The following is a 20222-nucleotide window of genomic DNA, read 5'->3' on the forward strand; positions in this document are numbered from 1 at the left end:
CAAAATTTATTAATTTTTGATAGCATTCAACACGGAGTCAAGTGGTCAAAGAATGATGGTTTTAAGGTAATTTTAATGCATTCATTTTTTGTCATTTTTTGACTGCTTGATTTGATACTATATATCATCAGAAATTTATAAATTTTGCATATAAATGCATCACTCGTGAAGTAGATCGGCTTGAATGGTTTGGATTTATCGTTTGAGGTATATCCGATAGATTTTGAAGATTGGTGGCATATGCCACTGATGTCATGGTTGTCGGATTCCATAGTAACAACTATAATTTCCCGGTACATGGCCAGAGAAAGAAAGATAGGAGTATGATTCTTAATTAATATAACTCGGAACAGTTAATTGAGATTCTATTGAATGAAAGAAAAGTTGCCAATTATTATCGACCTTTTGCTCAGCTGTTTACAATATTAATTTAGTATATCATTCTGATATTCTGTGAATAACATCTTCCTAAAGGGTTAACGAGACTGCAAAGAATTAGGAAAATTAAACAACAGCACAGAAATGCAAAGACAATAATGAATGAAATGGTGGATCATTCAACAATCTGGAAATACGAGGAAAAATACAAGGAAAAAGGCGGTGGAAAGCAACCAGATGATGAAGAGTCTCCAGATCAGACGACACCAGTACTAGAAGCTACTGATCTTGGTATTGATACCTTACTTTTCAAGTATAAAATTATAGAACACAAATTCATTACAGAGTCACCATAGAAAACTTCCTATGCATACTGTTATAAAAGAGAGATGAGAAATCAAAAGCATGTTGCTACACGTTTTGTTGACATAAATTACAATTTTTTTTTAAGGTTGGCGGTGAAATACCGCCAACAGTTGTATTAATAGTAAAAAGTTATTTACATAGGCTCAGCAAGCCTTTCATTACAGCAACTATAGTAATTAACTCGCGAATATTGACAAATTACAATTTTTTCACCATGTGCTTTAGCAAGCTCTGTTTTGGTAGCTGCAAAGAAAATAATGAATGAACTGGTGGATCAAAAAATATTCTTGAAATACAAGGAAGCCAGCGGTGGAAAGGAACCAGATGAGTCTCGAACAGTTATCATTAATATCGCTTCCCCTCCAAGGATGACACCAGTAGAACATCAGGGTATTGATACCTTACTTTTCAAGTATAAAATTATAGAACACAAATTCATTACAGAGTCACCATAGAAAACTTCCTATGCATACTGTTATAAAAGAGAGATGAGAAATCAAAAGCATGTTGCTACATGTTTTGTTAACATATATATATATATATATATATATATATATATTACAATTTTGTCTACATGTGCTACAGAAAGCCCTGTTTTGGTAGCTGCAAAGAACGGAATAACAGAGATTGTGGAAACTATCCTTCGCAAGTATCCAGTGGCAATTTTTGACCAAGACAAGGATGCAAAAAATATTTTTTTATTGGCAGTGGAGTATCGCCAGGTCCACGTGTATGATTACATGCTGATGAATTTTCCAGCTTTGGAGAGTGTATTTTGGAATTTAGACAAAGAAGGGAACAGTGCTCTACATCTTGCAGCCAAGCTCAGTTATAGGCGCCTGTGGAGCACTGGAACGCCACTTCACATACAATGGGAGATCAAGTGGTACAAGGTGAGATCTCTCTCTCTCCCTCTCTCTCTCTCTCTCTCTCTCTCTCTCTTCTCTCAAAAAAATGGAAATAAATAAAAATTATAAAATATAACCTTAATATATGTAATTTTGCGGTGTGTAGTATGTGCGAAGTTCAATGTGCCGAATGCGCAGAGGAAGATTTATCACATCCAACAATGCAGGAAAGATGCCAGAAGAGGTGTTCATAGAGAGTCATAATGCACTGATTAAAGAAGCAACCACTGGGCTAACAAATACTTGCCAGTCTTGCTCCGTGGTGGCCGCTCTCTTTGCTACAGTAGCCTTTCAATCTGTCAGCACAGTTCCAGGAGGTGTAGACCAGCAGTCTGGTTTTCCAATCCTCAGTAAAAGACCAGTTTTTCAGCTGTTCACCATCTCATCCCTTCTTGCCCTTTGCTTCTCTGTTACATCTGTTGTCATGTTCCTTGCAATACTCATCTCAGATTTCAAGGTAAATTAATGTGTTCCCCAGATGTCTTAATTAGAATGTCAGATTTCTTCGTATTTCCTTTCTTTTACTTTTGCATGCAGAACTTTGCAATGCATTGCTTAATAGTCTGTTTTAGTTAACAATATTTAAGAAATAATATAAAATTTGTTGGGCAATTAATATATTTATTAGGTGTTTATTAAATACTCAGCAGGTAAATGAACTGTTAATAGATAAAGAATTCATAACTTGTCACCTTTTGATGTTTCAACATTAGAAACTGAAATTCTTATAATTGATTTGGTGATCAGATATGGGATTTCGAGAGCAGACTTCCAGTGAAGCTCATCCTGGGGCTGACCTCCCTCTTCATGGCAATTGCTTTTACACTTGTTGCATTCTGTGCAGGAGACTTTTATGTTATCGAAAGTAGTCTTAAATTTGCAGTGTACCCCATATATGCCATCATGTGCATTCCTGTCACTTACTTTGCCATTGCACAATACCCATTATACATTAACCTCATCAAACAAACAATAAAGAAAGTTGCAAAGCTTGAGATGGTGCAGGACGATAGTGGCTAGCTTCACAATAATATGATCACCATACATAATTATTGTAACTCGTATTATATTTTTTCTTACTTAATAAATCATGATGTGCTAAGACTTTTGATTTTTATGTACTGTTTGGTTAGACAGAATAATTATTCGGGATTTCTGGTCGTTATAGCTCTGGATTGTTTTAACTTTTAAGTTTGATGGAATTTATTTTTCAACTTTTTAGAGTTCCTGAATTGCTTCATGTTTTGGTTTGGGATGTAATAGGGTCGATCAATTTTTTCGTAGGAAATACAAAGGAAAGCAATTTCTGAAAGCATTCAAATGTAACTCATTTGAAAGCAATAATTGATCCATTTCCTTCCAACCGTCAAGGAAAGAGATAGGAATTGAATCCATCCAGCTAGGGCTAGGCAAAAAAGCTTGAACTCGTAACTCGCTCATTTACAGCTCGTTTAACTCGGCTCATTTACAGCTCAGTTCATTTACAACTCGAGTTGGCCAACTCGTTTAATAAATGAGCCGAGTTCGAGTTGGCCCCAACTCGCTCATTTATAACTCGAGTTGCAAATTATTGGTCACAATAAATTCCAAAATAATCAAACCCGAATCTCTAGACTGTTATTTGTGCTTTGAGATTTGTGCAAAATATGTTTGAACTTGTGTTGTAATACTATCACTGGTTAAACGAGTTGTGAGCCAACTCGAGTTGATAACGAGCCGAGTTCAAGTTGGCTCTACAACTCGTTATTACCATCTCAACTCGAGTTGGCTCGCTCGTTTATTAAACGAGCCGAGTTCGAGTTGGGGGTAACTCGCTCAAACTCAGCTCATTTACAGCCCTAATCCAAATTTCATCAACTAATTATTACTTAATTTTTTAAGCCCAAATATAGTTTCAAGTATGTTTATTTTATCATTTACAATTTCAAAAAATATTTTATTTTTATTTCTTTCGTTATATACACTAATAATAACTCACATGCTGTAATCACTTGCAAAAAAGAAATTCCCCAAAAATAGAGACGAAACACATAATAGCTCAGTATTATGGAATGAATTATAATTTAACTTTGTAAATATATATTATATTGTGTACTTAATTTGAACTTTATGTCAGAAGAAATTCTAAAAAAAAACTGTCCTATTTAATACAAGGGGGACACTACTAGAGAAAAACATTTCTATATCAGTTGAAATCGCATTCCGCCATCGGCTTTCGTACCGTTGCTTATCGCCCCGATAGGAAATTCACACACATATGTCATCGGCTGAAACCGATAGCGTTCAGCTCCAACGCCATCGGTTGAAAAATTAGAGACTGATGGGAGTAATAGTTTTCTGATTGTTAAATTAGTCGTTTAATGTAGAAATGCCATCGGATCTACTTTGCTAATGAACCGATAGCGATCCTACATTTGTTTATACCATATCAAATGAGCCTAAAAATTTAGATAATCAATTTTTTTAAACCCTAAACCCTAATTTATCAATATTTCTAAAATATAATTAACAAATTAATAAAATGAAATATAATCAATCTTTTGATAACAAATCAAATCAGAAATTATTGTCAATTAATTGATTTCTACTTTAATTTATTCAAATTTTAAAAAAAAATAACCTCGTGAGGAGACAAAGGCAGCCGAAATATAAGAGCGGGTGGGGCGGAGCCGAAATTCGCAAAGCCGGACGGGATAAGCCAACCTGTCCATGAGAACGTGTGTCGTGGTGGGATCAAGAGTGCGAGGTGGTGCTGTTTTTCTTTTTTCGGTGGGAGACAGCGACAGATTTATTTTCCGATGTGGAAATAGCGACAGAATAAGGAGAAAGAAGGAGATAGCAAAAATTTTGTTGGACCTGGACGGGAAGAACTACCCGTCCGAGTTTTTTTTCTTTTTTCCGCTCCTTGGAGGGGACAAAGTAAAGCATCCCTCGTTTTTAATTTTTTATTTTTTTCTGCTCCTAGGACGGAACAAATTAAAACGTCCTGTATTTTTTTTTTTCTGGCGGACGGGACAAATTAAACTGTCCCTCGGTTTTAATTTTTTGCTCTTCATTTAACTTGATTAAGTGGTGGATTAGTGGTCACGTGGGACGTGTTATATTGTCCCGTTCCGTGGATCGGGATAAAGCAACCCGTTCTGTCTATATATGGAATTTCTGCCAAATCAATCACCTTTCACTATATTTTATTTATTTATTTTCTATTAATAAAAATATCGGTGCATGACCCTAGAGAAAACCAGGAATATATATCACATCTAGCCCGCAATTTTAAACATTTATGAACCCTGGCTTCCCCATTTGATTTCAAAATATGACTGAAGTAACCTTCCTCACAATTATCTAAGTTTTATTTTTGGCATTTTAATAGAAATTGTAAGTACTGTCTCATCAGAAACATGCCCCCCATGTTGGAAGTTCTTCTTTATTTAAGAACAATGAATATATATTTTATTTTAAGTAAAAGGGATACATAATTATGTTTGTTTAAGATGACATATAGGAGATATCCTATTAAGAAATTAAAAATGGATATGAGAAAAGAGGAAATAACAAAGAAGTATACTTGATATGAAAATTGCCAAGCACCATGCCAGAGCATTTGATTGCCGCCATAGCAAATTCCTCCTACAACATAAACAAATACTTCTTACAAAGAGAATGGGAAAAAAGGGATCAAAACACATTCTTTATGAAATTGTATTATTTTAGATGGCTTTATTGAAAAAGTACATTGACAATAATAATGAGTAATGCTTCTATGGACATAAGGACCTATTTGTAAAATGAACATATTTTTATTTTCAAAGTTCAAACAGTCGATCCGAACCGTTCATCTTGTTCTCCATATTAATATGTGCTTCGAGTCCAAATTTTACATTTTTCTGAATTTGTTTACTATTTATTAAGATGGGTACAAAAAATATCAAATTCAGACCATTGAATTTTGTACCCATCTTAATAAATAGTAAAACAATTCAGAAAAATGTAAAATTTGGTCTCGAAGTACATATTAATATGGAAAACAAGATGAACGGTTCGGATCGACTGTTTGAACTTTGAAAATAAAAATATGTTCATTTTACAAATAGGTCCTTATGTCCATAGAAGTCTTTGCCATAATTATATGAATTCTTGGATTGTGATTTGTGCTTTAATAGGGTTTTCTAACTAACACTTCTATTGTTTGAAAATTACATGTTATAAAGGGGTGATTTTGCATACCTCTCCTCATTGCAACTCAAAAAACTACCTCAAATTTTTCTGTTAGCTGCCAAAATAAATATTATAAACAATACATAATATCACAAATACAAAATGAAATTAAAACTTGAATTTATGTTTTGGAACTCCTAATTTGAATACAAAATGTTTATCTACTGTCAAAAATAAATCATTCCATGGCTTATAATTACATAAAAGTAAAAAAGTTGAGTGGTCTAAAATCTAAAATTTCAAACTAATATGGGTCGATTAATTAAAAGAATGGTTAATGAACCGACGGGCATTTTCAAATCCAAAAAAACAAACAAAAAATAATGGATTGATTTTTTAGTTCTTGGACCATTGACTTATTAGTGGGGCTTCTCTGGGCCACTGACAAAGATCCCAAGTGCATAGAACGTATAAAATGAACCACAAAAGTAGATGTGTCAACAACTATGAAATGGATCGGTAGAAGCATTTTCATACCCTTATCGATTATTTTACAACAAAGAACTTTATTCTTATTCATATTCAATAAAATAATTAAACGAAAAAAGTAATCTTATCCGTATCAATCTTATTGAATACGATATGTCAAGTAAGTTTTTTTTTTTTTAAAAATGGATTTTTGAAATACACTAGTCAAGAGGTGTAAGCAAATTGGATACGGACATATAATAGAAAAAAGGAAAGTGTTTTTGCTAAATCGTATCCATATCTGTTTTATATTAGTTTTTTTTTTTTTTTTTTTTTTTTTTTTTTGATATCAAAAGACCCGTAGGCCAGTTACAAACATGTCTCAAACAGAGAGAAATTTCCAGAGGAATTTGAAATCAGAGTTAACCCTCTGCCCGCCCCCATTACAAACCATTTCCAGTGCCAGCTTATGCTTTGAAACAGGGAAATGTATGACCTAAAAGATCCCAACCATTTGCTCTCCCTTTCTTAGCTAGATCGTCAGCCAAATCATTCTGGCTTCTTTGCACGTGAATACACACATATGACTTATTTTCCTGTAACATCCTCCAAATTTCCAGAATTTCATCAAACGCACGCCAATCCGCATCTATAGGAGGTTGAGGGCTTGAGCATATCCGAACCAAGTTGAGACAGTCTGAGAAGAAGGAGCACAATACAATCCCATGGTTACGTGCTAGAATAATTGACTCTTTGAGGGCCAGTGCTTCAGCCTGCAGGGAGCAACAGGGGCGGAAGGTAATGGTTTCAAAAGGAGGCTTAGCTACCCCAATCCATTGAAAATTTGTAATTTTGTCCATTGAAAATTTGTAATTTTGTCCATTGAATTTTATAATTTTTATATGTATTAATACTTTTAGCCCCCTCTATAAAATAAAATTACACTACTATTTGTTTCCTAGCCCCCGTCATCTCAATATTCTAGTTCCGCCCCTGGGGAGCAACATCCTCTGACGGCCTTTGATTTGTACAAGACCAACTCATCCTTGTGCCACAGTACCACACCAATTCCCCCATACCAGCCTTCCACCCAAGAACCATCCGAGTAACAGTAGAAATCATTTTGAATTTCTGACAAGGTAATTGGTTGCTGTATCCTACTCGGCATCACACAAAAGTTGCGAGTAGCACCTAGCTTTGATTCCCAATTAATCGTGCTTAGATACGACATGAACTGACTGAACTCGGGTTGTTTGCCACCATAAATTCGATTATTTCTACATCGCCAAATAGACCATGCTGAGTTGACATATAAGAGCCATTGATCGTCATCCAAACTATCTGATACACCTTGAAGCACTTGTACAAGGCTGCCACTTAGAACATCAGTTCTTAGACCTAAAGGACCTGCTAGGAAGCAAGCTCTCGCGAATTGACATTGATGCAAGAAATGGAGCACATCCTCTTCGTGACTGCCGCAAATCCCACATAATGGACTGACCGAAGGGAATCGGCGTTGCATAACTTTTGCAAGTGGAAGTGCTTTATGGATTAGTTTCCAAAGAAACATTCTTACCCTTGGCAACACCTGACCTCTTCTCCAAACAATTTCCCACAATTCTTTTGATCCAACACAAGGAATGACATGTGCTTCCCTCAACAGATTATAGCCCAATTTCACCGAAAAAACTCCACTACTAGCCTTATTAAAAATGAGACTGTCACCTGTAGCTCCAGGAATTGGGGGTTCTACATTAGCAAGGATTTCCATGCAATTTGTATAGCCAAAGCATTGAATTAATCGATCCACATCCCATGAGCCTGATTCCACATCCATCAGATCCCTCACAAGCAGTTGTCGCTGACTTTCCTCGGTTGGTTTGCAATCCAGTGCCCCTTTAAACCATGGTTGAGCAAAAGCACCGCAAACATCTCCACCTCCTATCCTCCATTGAAGCCATAGCTGTAGAACTGCTCTAAGTTTCATCATGTTATTCCAAAACCCGGTACACTTGTAATCTCTTTTGCTATGCCACAAATCACTTCTTGGAAAATATTTTGCCTTGACAATTTTCACCCACAACGCCTCTGACCCAGCTGCCATTCTCCACAGAAATTTCATGAGCATGCTTTCATTCGTAGCTTGTAAATCCCTCACTCCTAGGCCCCCCATTTCCACTGGCTGCATAATTTTGTCCCACGAGACATAAGCCAAGTATCTTTGTTTGTCAACCTTTCCCCAAAAAAATCTTCTAACCATAGAAGTGATCTCATCTAATACTGCTTTAGGGATTCGGGATGTGGCCATGTAATAGATGGGCAACGCTAAGAGCACAGTGCGAATCAGAACAAGCCGACCTGCTGGAGATAGCAGCGCACTTTTCCACATCTGTAATTTGCTAGAGGTCTTTTCAATTAAGAAATCAAAGGAGCTTCTATTGGTTTTAATTGGCGCACCTAGATATGAATCAATTACCCATTGTTTGGGACCAGCAGCAAAGTGGAAATTTCATCCCTGATATCACTTGGAGTGATGGCACTATACCATATAGAACTTTTTTGAGGCCCTACCCTCTGACCCGATACATTAGAGAACTCTTGAAGGGAGTGCATAATCAGTTGCGCCTCATCTTTATTTGCTGCTCCAAATATCAGTAAATCATCCGCGTACAAACAGTCAGTCAGAGGTTGTGCAGAAGGAGCTAGCCGAACTCCCCTTAAAGCTCTAGTTTTTACGCGGTACTCCAAGCTTCTAGATAAAACATCCATCCCTAGAATGAAAATATAAGGGGATAACGAGCAGCCTTGTCTAAGACCACTTTCCGGCCTCAAGAAACCATCACCTTTCCCATTTAGAACAATAGTGAATTGAGCCGATTCTATGCAGCCCATAATCCATTTAGCAAATTTTGGTGGGAAGTTGTAAACCGGCATAAGAGATCTTATGAACTCCCAATCCATTCGATCGAAAGCTTTAGATAAATCCACCTTTAGACAAAATTCTTTGTTCTTGTAGGATGCAAGTCCGAAAGAATGAAGCACTTCTCTAAGTAAAATTACATTTTCGGATATCTCCCGTCCCGGAATGAAGACACTCTGAGCTCTTGATATACATGAACCAATGAAGGGCTTTAATCTCAAAGTCAAAAATTTTGAGATTAATTTATAGATCACATTACACACCGAGATAGGTCTAAAGTCCGTGACTTGAACAGCCTCCTCAACTTTCGGTATCAGAACCATATTAGAACGGCCTATGTGAGGCGGCATCACACCTGTTTGAAAAAACGCCCTACCTCCTTCATAATTGCTGGCCCGAAACTGGGCCACTTCTCTTGAATGAGCCTTCCACTAAACCCATCCGGTCCGACTGCTTTATCTGCGCCTAGAGTCATCAGAGCCTTAAAGGTTTCATGTACAGTAGGTTCAGCTTCTAATAGCACATGGGCAGAGGAGGGGATCCCCTTCACATCTTGAAACACTTCATTAGTATAGACTTCGGCAATTGGCTTGACTCCTGCTTTCTTGTAAATATCTTTAAAATAATTAACAAAAAGTGCAAGAATTTCTTGCTCATTTGACACCCAATTCCCATCAGCACCCCTGAGAGCCCGAATTGTGTTTCTTCTCTTTCTAGCCACTGCCGTCGCGTGAAAAAACCGAGTGTTGTTGTCACCGAAAATTGCCCAGTTCAATCGAGCCCTTTGATGCCAAAACCATTCTTGCATCATGAGAATATGTTGGTGTTCCTTTCGCAAATCTGTTTCTTTTCTAATTATTTCATGATCTTGTCTCTCCCCATTTACCATTCTCATTTCATCTTCAACTTTCCGTAGCATCATATCTGGAATCGGGCTCTCTCCCAGCCATTTTTTCACTCCCTGTTTGAAGCATGACTTCACACTACTCCAATCCGCTTGCCCATTCAGAGCCGCCTTCTGACACACCTCATCAAACCCTTCCTTTAAGTTCCACCAGTTTTCGCATCGAAAAACATGTCTAGCACGGATAGGTTTGGGCTTAGTGCGGATTAAGATAGGCATATGATCACTACTAAATCTAGGGAGATGAAATACGGCAGATTCGTTGTAAGTCATCGCCCAAGAAATAGTTGACATAGCCCTATCGAGCCTTTGTGAGATATTCTCTTCCCCCCCTTGTCTATTAGACCAAGTAAATGCCAGTCCATGGTATCCGAGATCCAACAAACCCATATACTTCTAAACCATTCTCTAAACAATCTGTTCGGAGAACCCAACACATCTGAGCCGCCACTCTTTTCTTCCAAAGACATGACAGCATTAAAATCCCCAAAAAGACACGCATGACCGTCACATTGATCAATAAATTCCTCAATCTCCTCCCAAATTTTTGGATTTTGTACCCTTGTAGGGTCCCCATAAACAGCTACCAACTCCCACGGCCTTGAGCCATCTTTATTCGACACTTCCGCAAAAATATAAAATTTATTAGAACGACAAATATTTACAAGCACATCATCACTCCATAATAACCATAGATCCCCAGATCTACCTTCCGAGGGAACCCCAAAAAAATTACACAAAGGCAAACCAATCACTCTCTTACTAGCTATATCCAAACTACACCTCGTATCAGAAATAAACGCAATTGTGGCCCTTGTGCAGCGAAAATATCTGTTTAACGTGGATACTGTCTTGCCTCCGCTGCCTTGACAGTTCCACGATATGATATTCATGGAGGGGGTGCCGGCGCGTTATGCCCCGCTGACTTTGGCTTTTTGTTGTAAACGAGAACCTCATCTTCTTTATGTATAATCAAATAAACAGAAATAAATCATATCTAATACTTATCAAAGTCCAATATTAATCAGAATCCAGCTTAATTCAATTCAAACGGAATCCGACCCACCTATTTATGTTTGAAATATGGAACTAATCACTCATAACACAAGATTACAAAAATATAATCAACCCTACATCCAAATGATTCAAATCTGAAATTAATTTTAGAACATGTATAATCCAAGTCATATAGTTAATTATTCAAATCTGAAAATATACTGACACTGAAATTAATCTATCTGTTCAAGTCATCTTATCCAAATACAAACTGACTTGTCTGATTTTCCAGGTCTATTAGTCAATAAGTTTTGTAATATTAGTTTCTCATATTATATTGAATCATGTAAACTAATAATGTGCGTTGTAAGTTGTTTAATTAATTCTGCTCTTTTCTTAATTATGAGTACTCAATATATTCAGTATTAAAAATAAGAGGTCTACTTGTCATTTTGAAATTGATTTTACTACATTACCATTTTGAAATTGATTTTACTGAATTACATATAATAATTAAGTTGATCTTTTTTTAATCAAATGTTTCATTTTGAGAGACTAGAGAAAATACTATTGATACCTTAATTTGCTCTAAACTTGAATAAAAAAGAAAAAAGAAAATATATTGTGTTTACTCCTAATTTCAATGAAGTATTAATTAATGACTCACTAAAAAAAAATTATAATCATTTTATTTAAAAAAGACAACTCTTGAAGCACTTCAACACGTAAGGTTCTTTATTCCTGGCCCAATTAAGTAGCTTTCTCTTTTCCTTTTTGTAAGGACACAGATGTGATAAATAAGCATTGAAGAGCAGTGAATCACACAACTACAAGCTCTCCTTGCTAGTTTGTTCCTTATAAAAGGGATCATAATATCTCTGGTACTCTCTACCTATCAAACGAAACTCACAAAAAAAGAAGAGAGGGAGTAATAACAATGTCCAAATCTTCTATTGAACCCCCACCAAAACCTTCCGATGACACCCCACGGTACATTCTGAGGAAGGAGCTCTTCAATGAAGCAATGAATCGCAATTGGGAAAAGGTGAAGCATCTCTACAGAAACAAGAAAGTCCAAGGCGTGCCTATTACACGTACCGATGACACCTTACTTCATGTTGCAGTTTCTAGTGCCCCGGAAAAAATAGTTTTAGAACTCCTCGATATCGTTCAGCGTAAAGAAGGTATTACCACTTTATATCTAAGAAAAAGAAACCAATATGCTATATATATATATATATATATACACCAGGTACCATATACGGCTATGCATGTGATGTACGTATCATTTAAAATTCTGCCATTTTAATATAATGCAAACCCTTTGGTTCCTCTAGTTGCCAAAACTGTTGTGGGGTCCGCAGGAAGTTACTGCTAACATATGTACATATACATGTCCTTAATTATTTATACTGTTTAATGATTCCTTTTTAAGTTGCCAACTTAAACATCTTTGTTTCAAATTGCCCAATTACATATACATGTCCTTAGTTATTAATTAACTAATGCTTTAATATATAAATAATTAACTAAGGCTCTTGATGTTTTATGGACACAATGCAATTAATAATTAGGGCTTTTAATATGGAATTAAAATGTTTTACCTATAGCTTTTGGATAAAAACTATATGTAGAGCCCAGCCGGCAGTATAAGAAGATTAAATACTGAATAAGGAAAATTTAAATTCTGTAGGATCCTTGAAATATATCATGGTATATTAGAGACGAACCTGGAAACATATTCATTCAAGATGAAATAAATATTATTTACTTAAAAGTCATAAAGTGATAAATTTCAAACAAGGTGACAATTGTGAACAAATAGAACTGAGATATAAAATATTATAACACACATGCAAGAAAGGATGATACAGTAACTTTTTATCAAATTTGGCAGAAGGTTATAACACGTACACTTCGTCAGTTCCTATTAATTACTGTTAATTATAAACTTAGTTATAATTAACAAGATGCATGTTTAGAAGAATAATTTATGAAATTAGTCCAAAAGGATTTTTTGGAACAAAAAAAAATTAATTCAGAATTCTATGAGTTGCTTCGGAAAAGGTGTATATATTGTAATAAGAGGGTTGAAATACCTCATGTCTTTCATGCCACATCGTGCCTCACATCCTTTAATAGTCATTTAATTTTTTGTTGGCAAATTCAAATGCTATATTAGGTCAATATATACATAAGAAATTCATTTTGTATGAGTAAGAGAGAAAAATGATAGTTTTAGATCTCAATAGTCAATACTTCACCAAAATTTATTTACGTTCATAACTGAGAGGATACTGACAGAAAATTGGACTTGACATGCTTGTTTGTAAAAAAGAAGTTAAAATATGATTCATTTAATCCATAACCATGTAGTTCCCAATTAAATTTTAATTTTGAATTCTAAGAATATTTGATGCAATTCTCACAGATATGGCTGAAATCTTGAACATAAAGAACAAAACTAGGGATACCCCACTTCATCTGGCAGCGGCTATTGGACTAGAGAAAGTTTGTAGGAAGATTGCAAAATTGTGTCCAAATATGGTAACCAGAGTACGTAACGACCTTCAGGAGACTCCTCTCTTTTCGGCAGTGCGTCACAGAAATAAGGATGCCTTCTTTGAGCTTGAGCTTGCCATCCATAAGAATCAAAACCTGAAAATTGATGAAAAGGACTGCTTATCAAAGAGAGACATCACTCACTGTAGGAGAGATGATGGTAACAATATCCTTCACTACGCCATTAAAGGCGAACAATTTGGTATGCGCTTTTTCTGCAGAAAAATATAAATAAAATAAAAAAGTAATCCATAATATAACTAACTATTCAAATGTATTGACTGTAGATTTGGCATATGAGATCATTCACCTATACCCATTGTTGGTGAACTATACCAATTCAAGCGGAGAAACTGCACTCCACACTCTGGCTAACAAGCCTTCTGTTTTCAAGAGTGGAGCTCACTTTGGCTAGCTTATATGATACGATTATATATCATTGTACTTGAAACTTCTTTTTTTACATAAATATATTAATTTTGAGGGTGATCATTTTCAATGATATATAGAAATCTAATTCTTAATTAATTGTGATTTTTCCATAATAATAATTGCTATATGGTGCTTCACAATTTGACTACATTAATATTAATTGTAACACCACTTTCAGTGATTGAAAATTAATTGTTAATTGCAATTTTTACAATTATAATAATTGCTATGTGGTGCTTTACAATTTGAGTTGAGAACATTTGATACTGTACGTGATTGTAGGGACAATTACAGAGCCACTCAAGTATAGTTTTGTTAATTTCTTGGAGAGAGAAACAACAGGTAGAAAGGATGTACAACAAGACATTCTGCAGGTGCAGGAAGATGAAAATAAAGTAATGCCAATATACAAAGTTTGTATTGACCTATATTCTCTGATGAAGCATTCTATCAGCTGCATATTTAATACTAATGGTATGAGAAAAAAATACTCAATATAATTAACCAAAATAAGAACAAACTGTTCATATAGATCATTTCTTTTTTTGTCGACTAAACTTTCATATTTGCCCTATTGCAGTTTGTAGGTCAAAAATTGGTACCTACAAGGCTTGGTGCACTGATGTTGAAAATCCATGTATAGTATACAAACCATCATAATATAATCATACCAATAAGCCTTTCATTCTTATAATTTAGTAAATCTTGGCTACTAAACTTTCATATTTGCTATTGCAGCTTCTAGCCCCAAAACTGGTAAGGATCCCATTTCTGGTGAAGAAGACCCGTCCCAGTCTCCCATTTTTGTTCAAGAAGACCCATATATAGTATACAAATCACTATGTTATAATTACACCTATAAATATTTTCCTAGAATTTAGTAATACTTGGCTTCTAAACTTTCATATTTGATATTGCAGCTTCTAGCTCTAGTGAAGAAGACCTGTCCCAATCTCCCATTTTTGTTCAAGAAGACCCATGTATAATATACAAACCACTATGTTATAATTATACCTATCAATTTTTTCCTAGAATTTAGTAATAGTTGGCTTCTAAACTTTCATATTTGATATTGCAGCTTCTAGCTCAGAACCTGTTGCAGCTCCTAGCTTAGAAACTAGTAAGACTCCTAGTTTTGGTGAAGAAGATCCATGTGTAGTATATCCATTATGTTATAATTATACCAATCAGTTTTTTCTTAAAATTTTGTAACACGTGGCTAGATTCTTAAGGTTGACTAATGGTATAAAACTGTTAATCTAACGGAAAGAGACTTTCATATTACTATTTGTATGAAAGACCCTATAAAAATGTAAATGAAAAATGTTTCAACTACATTTACATCACAGTATTTAATGAAGCAGAAATCCAAATGTTTTTGGTGTTCCCTCATGAACACTAGTCCATTTTTATTAATAATTTAAAATATAAATTCAGATAGTACATGTCAACCATTGATCTTGATTTATTTTTAAAGTAATGGATTCTCATTAAAGATTGTAATTTTAAACTTGTGATTTTCTAAGGATGAAAAAATCAATGGTGGAAATGAATCATCCTAAACCCTTGATTTCTTGGCTTCTTTATATGTACGAAACAAAAGTCAAAATTTGACGGCATTAATTTCCCCTACAAACAAAAGAAAGATAAACTGTTTTGTTTTAAATTTTGTGCAAGTCGAAAATACATGGGCTTAGGATCATTCTATTTAATTTTAGTTTTGTACAATATACTAATTTTAAGATATACTTTTGTCAATTAAATCTTCAATTAAATTTTAAGATATAATCATTGAGAATTTCTTTTTGTTATGTCAAGGATTACTTTTGGTAGCATGACATGCTAAGGTTTAAAAGCATAAAATGATTCATGAAGGACTAAAACAGTAATACAGGGTGAAATTTTTGGAAAAATGATAACATGATATGGTAATTTTTAATGAAATCTTACTTGTGTTAATAAATTTGTATTGTTTCCCTTGATTTTATCCTACATGAAAGCTGAAGCACAAAAGGAACCGAGAAGAATGTACCCGAAGAACCATGATACGATGATTTTATTTTTCAAGATGATCGTTAAGCTCCTATTAGTTGTTCTTGGGATAGGTACGTGCATGTGTGTGTATTATATATGTTTGCATAATATCTTCAAGAAAATGTCAAGTTATTCTTTGATACCAATTAACTGCTGAAAGTTCTTGTGATCGGTATATAGTACCCTGATTGAAAAATCAATTTTTATTTCTAGATGAAGTAATTGACAGTTCTTTTCGAAGTTCTTAAAAATCTAGAATTGCAATTTTTGTCAGAAAAGTAAATTTTTGGATGATAAAGACAAATGGCAATGATATTCATATTCGATGCTTGCTTACACTTATTTGGTTCATGATGATGTACAAATTAACTTCATTTAGACAATAGAAAACAAGTATTTACAAATAGACAAACACAGAATTGTTTTGTAAAACCTAATTTCATTAATTCCCAATTGGGTTATATAGGTCGTACATATTACATAGAGATCCCTCATCTATTTCACAATTACCCTTTTTACGAAAATACCTTTGATACAACTTTGTTTCTCAACACAAATTATAAACATAGTACCAACTATAATTTTACGGTGCATAGCTAGAGAAAAAAAGAAAGAAAGGAGTATGATTCTTAATATGGTTTGCAACAATTAATAATTGCCAGAGAAAGAAAGAAAGAAAGAAACATAGTACCAACTTTGTTTCAATGGATTCTTAAGATTCCATTGAAATGTGAAAGAAAAGTTGCCAATTATTATCGACCTTTTGCTCAGATGTTTGCAATACTAATTTAGTATATCATTCTGTGAATAACGTCTTCTAAAGGGTTACCGATACCGAGGCTGCAAACAATTACGGAAATTAAACAACAGCACAGAAATGCAAAGAAAATAATGAATGAACTGGTGAATCATTCAACACTCTGGAAATACGAGGAAGCCAGCGGTGGAATGGAACCAGATCTAGATGAGTCTTCATTACCATTTGAACAAATAGAATCTCTTCCACCAGTAGAAATTACACCAAACCCAAGTGAAGGTATGTTGATTAGAAAAGATAAAATTTCTCGATTCACGTTTTTGAAGACTTTGTGCCATATATTACAGTGAATAAATCAGAATTAATATAGCTAGTTTACTTCCTTATGTTGGCCTGCATCTATGAAACAAACATTTGAATTAGTTTTCTACGCATATAACTTGCAGTGGTTTTTTAATTATTATTTGTAATGAAAAGTGCGGTGATTGGTAATATTTTATTTATTTTTCGATAAACAGTATGATTGGGTTTTATAATACATGTCTATACCATCTACAAAATCAGCAATATGAAATATGATGATTATTTAGTTCTCTTGGTTGTATCATCTATAACTAGATATATGTATATATATACAATATTAAGGGTTAAACAACTAGGTCATCTTCATTATTCAATAGAAGACTCGTTACACTTCCTTATCAAGCTAATGACATCTTGTATTTTGCAATGCTGTCATATCAGGTGCTACAGAAAGAGGTACAGAAAGCGCTGTTTTGGTAGTTGCAAAGAAGGGAATAACAGAGCTTATAAAGTATCCAGTGGCAGTTTTTGACCAAGACATGGTTAAAGAGAAGGAATCGAGGAATAGATCTGATACTGCAGGTATGTTCACTAATTTCATAGTAGTCAAGACTAACACAAAATTAGTGGAATAAAACTTTATTTAGCTGATGCTAAATTTCTCTCTTCTCTAGTCTTCTAACACAAATTTTACTATATATGCCAAAAACACCAAATCAGGCACCCTGCTAGTAGGATACAATTATAGCCATGTAATTTGACTAATTTCCCAACACCTCAGGTGTGTATATATGGATTCTTGATATATGTTTCATTTTTTCAAGCATAAATTTAAAGAGCACAAAAATTCATTACAGAGTCACGAAAGAAAACTTCCTATAAGCATACTGCTGTTAGAAAAGGTAGATGAGAAATCGAAAGCATGCATGTTGCTACATGTTTTGATATATATATATATATATATAGATATATAGATAGATATATATAGAGGTTGGCTAAGATCAAAGTGGTAGTTCCTGAACTTTGGTGCTACCAATTCGTTTTTTAATTTTTAAAGTTCAAAACGTCGATCCGAACCGTTCAAGTTATTCTCCATATTAAATTGTACTTGGAGACCAAATTTTATATTTTTCTGAATTTTTTTACTATTTATTAAGCCACTTTGAAAACAGCTGATCCAACGGTGGCTTCTGATTTTACTGTTTTGTTAAGCCATCCGTTGGATCAGCGATTTTCAAAGTGGCTTAATAAATAGTAAAAAAATTCAGAAAAATGTAAAATTTGGTCTCCAAGCACAATTTAATATGGAGAATAACTTGAACGGTTCGGATCGACTTTTTAAACTTTGAAAATAGAAAAACGAATTGGTAGCACCAAAGTTCAGGAACTACCACTTTGATCTTAACCAACCTCGATATATATATATATATATATATATATATATTACAATTTTGTCTACTTGTGCTACAGAAAGCCCTGTTTTGGTAGCTGCAAAGAAGGGAATAGCAGAGATTGTGAAAAAAATCCTTAAAAGTTATCCAGTGGCAATTTTTGACCAAGACAAGGATGCAAAAAATATTGTTTTATTGGCAGTGGAGCATCGCCGGGTCCACGTGTATGATTACCTGCTGAAGTTTGCACCTTTAAAGAGTGTATTTCGGAAATTAGACAAAGAAGGGAACAGTGCTCTACATCTTGCAGCCGAGCTCAATGATAACTGCCTGTGGAGCACTGGAGCAGCACTTCACATACAATGGGAGATCAAGTGGTACAAGGTGAGATCTCTCTCTCTCCCTCTCGCTCTTCTCTCTAAAAAATGGAAATAAAGAGAATATAACCATAATATATGTAATTTTGTGGTGTGTAGTATGTGCGAAGTTCAATGCGCATAATGGGCAAAGGAAGATCTACCACAGCCAACAATGCAGGACAGATGCCAGAAGAGGTGTTCATAGAGAGTCATCATGCACTGATTAAAGAATGAATCACTGGGCTAACAAATACTTGCCAGTCTTGCTCCGTGGTGGCCGCTCTCTTTGCTACGGTAGCCTTTCAATCTGTCAGCACAGTTCCAGGAGGTGTAGACCAGCAGTTTGGTATTCCAATCTACAGTAAAAGACCTTTTTTTCATCTGTTCACCATCTCATCCCTTCTTGCCCTTTGCTTCTCTGTTACATCTGTTGTCATGTTCCTTGCAATACTCATCTCAAATTTCAAGGTAAATTAATGTGTGCCCCAGATGTCTTAATTAGAATGTCATATTTCTTCTTATTTCCTTTCTTTTACTTTTGCATGCAGAACTTTGCAATGCATTGCTTAATAGTCTGTTTTAGTTAACAAAATTTAAGAAATAATATACAATTTGTTGATCTTTTAGTATGAGGATTTGTTGGGCAATTAATATATTTATTAGGTGTTTATTAAAGACTCAGCAGGTAAATGAACTGTTAATAGATAAAGAATTCATAACTTGTCACCTTTTGATGTTTCAACATTAGAAACTGAAATTCTTATAATTGATTTGGTGATCAGATATGGGATTTCGAGAGGAGACTTCCAGTGAAGCTCATCCTGGGGCTGACCTCCCTCTTCATGGCAATTGCTTTTACACTTGTTGCATTCTGTGCAGGAGACTTTTATGTTATCGAAAGTAGTCTTAAATTTGCAGTGTACCCCATATATGCCATCATGTGCATTCCTGTCACTTACTTTGCCATTGCACAATTCCCATTATACATTAACCTCATCAAACAAACAATAAATATGAAAGTTGCAAAGCCTGAGATGGTGCAGGACTATATATAGTAGCTAGCGCTTCACAATAATATGATCACCATACATAATTATTGTAACTCGTATTATATTTTTTCTTACTTAATAAATCATGATGTGCTAAGACTTTTGATTTTTATGTACTGTTTGGTTAGACAGAATAATTATTCGGGATTTCTGGTCGTTATAGCTCTGGATTGTTTTAACTTTTAAGTTTGATGGAAGTTATTTTTCAACTTTTTAGAGTTCCTGAATTGCTTCATG

At 34.7% G+C, this 20222-nt stretch overlaps 3 protein-coding genes and 1 long non-coding RNA gene across 4 annotated transcripts; 2 read left to right on the forward strand and 2 right to left on the reverse strand.

Annotated features, from left to right (window-relative positions):
- Positions 1 to 545: 545 nt before the first annotated feature.
- LOC144564045 (uncharacterized) lies at positions 546 to 2819 on the forward strand. Its single transcript, XM_078313546.1, has 5 exons — positions 546 to 669; positions 970 to 1134; positions 1348 to 1637; positions 1759 to 2109; positions 2400 to 2819. Exons 1-5 carry the CDS (start codon positions 546 to 548, stop codon positions 2670 to 2672), a joined length of 1203 nt encoding a protein of 400 aa, XP_078169672.1. The 3' UTR covers positions 2673 to 2819.
- A 5003-nt stretch (positions 2820 to 7822) lies between these two features.
- Positions 7823 to 8667, reverse strand: LOC144572973 (putative mitochondrial protein AtMg00310). Its single transcript, XM_078322654.1, has 2 exons — positions 7981 to 8667; positions 7823 to 7873 (listed from the first exon to the last, which is right to left on the reverse strand). The coding sequence occupies exons 1-2, from the start codon at positions 8665 to 8667 to the stop codon at positions 7823 to 7825; spliced, it is 738 nt and encodes a 245-aa protein (XP_078178780.1).
- An 880-nt stretch (positions 8668 to 9547) lies between these two features.
- On the reverse strand, positions 9548 to 10492 carry LOC144573128 (uncharacterized). The gene has a single exon (XM_078322858.1). The coding sequence runs from the start codon at positions 10490 to 10492 to the stop codon at positions 9548 to 9550; it is 945 nt and encodes a 314-aa protein (XP_078178984.1).
- An 8339-nt stretch (positions 10493 to 18831) lies between these two features.
- On the forward strand, positions 18832 to 19942 carry LOC144544911 (uncharacterized). The gene is made up of 3 exons (XR_013508365.1): positions 18832 to 18961; positions 19054 to 19404; positions 19719 to 19942. It is a non-coding gene; the product is annotated as an uncharacterized LOC144544911 (long non-coding RNA).
- Positions 19943 to 20222: the final 280 nt, after the last annotated feature.

Source organism: Carex rostrata, chromosome 1 (assembly GCF_964058835.1).
Source record: "Carex rostrata chromosome 1, lpCarRost1.2, whole genome shotgun sequence".
NCBI classification, from domain to species: Eukaryota; Viridiplantae; Streptophyta; class Magnoliopsida; order Poales; family Cyperaceae; genus Carex; species Carex rostrata.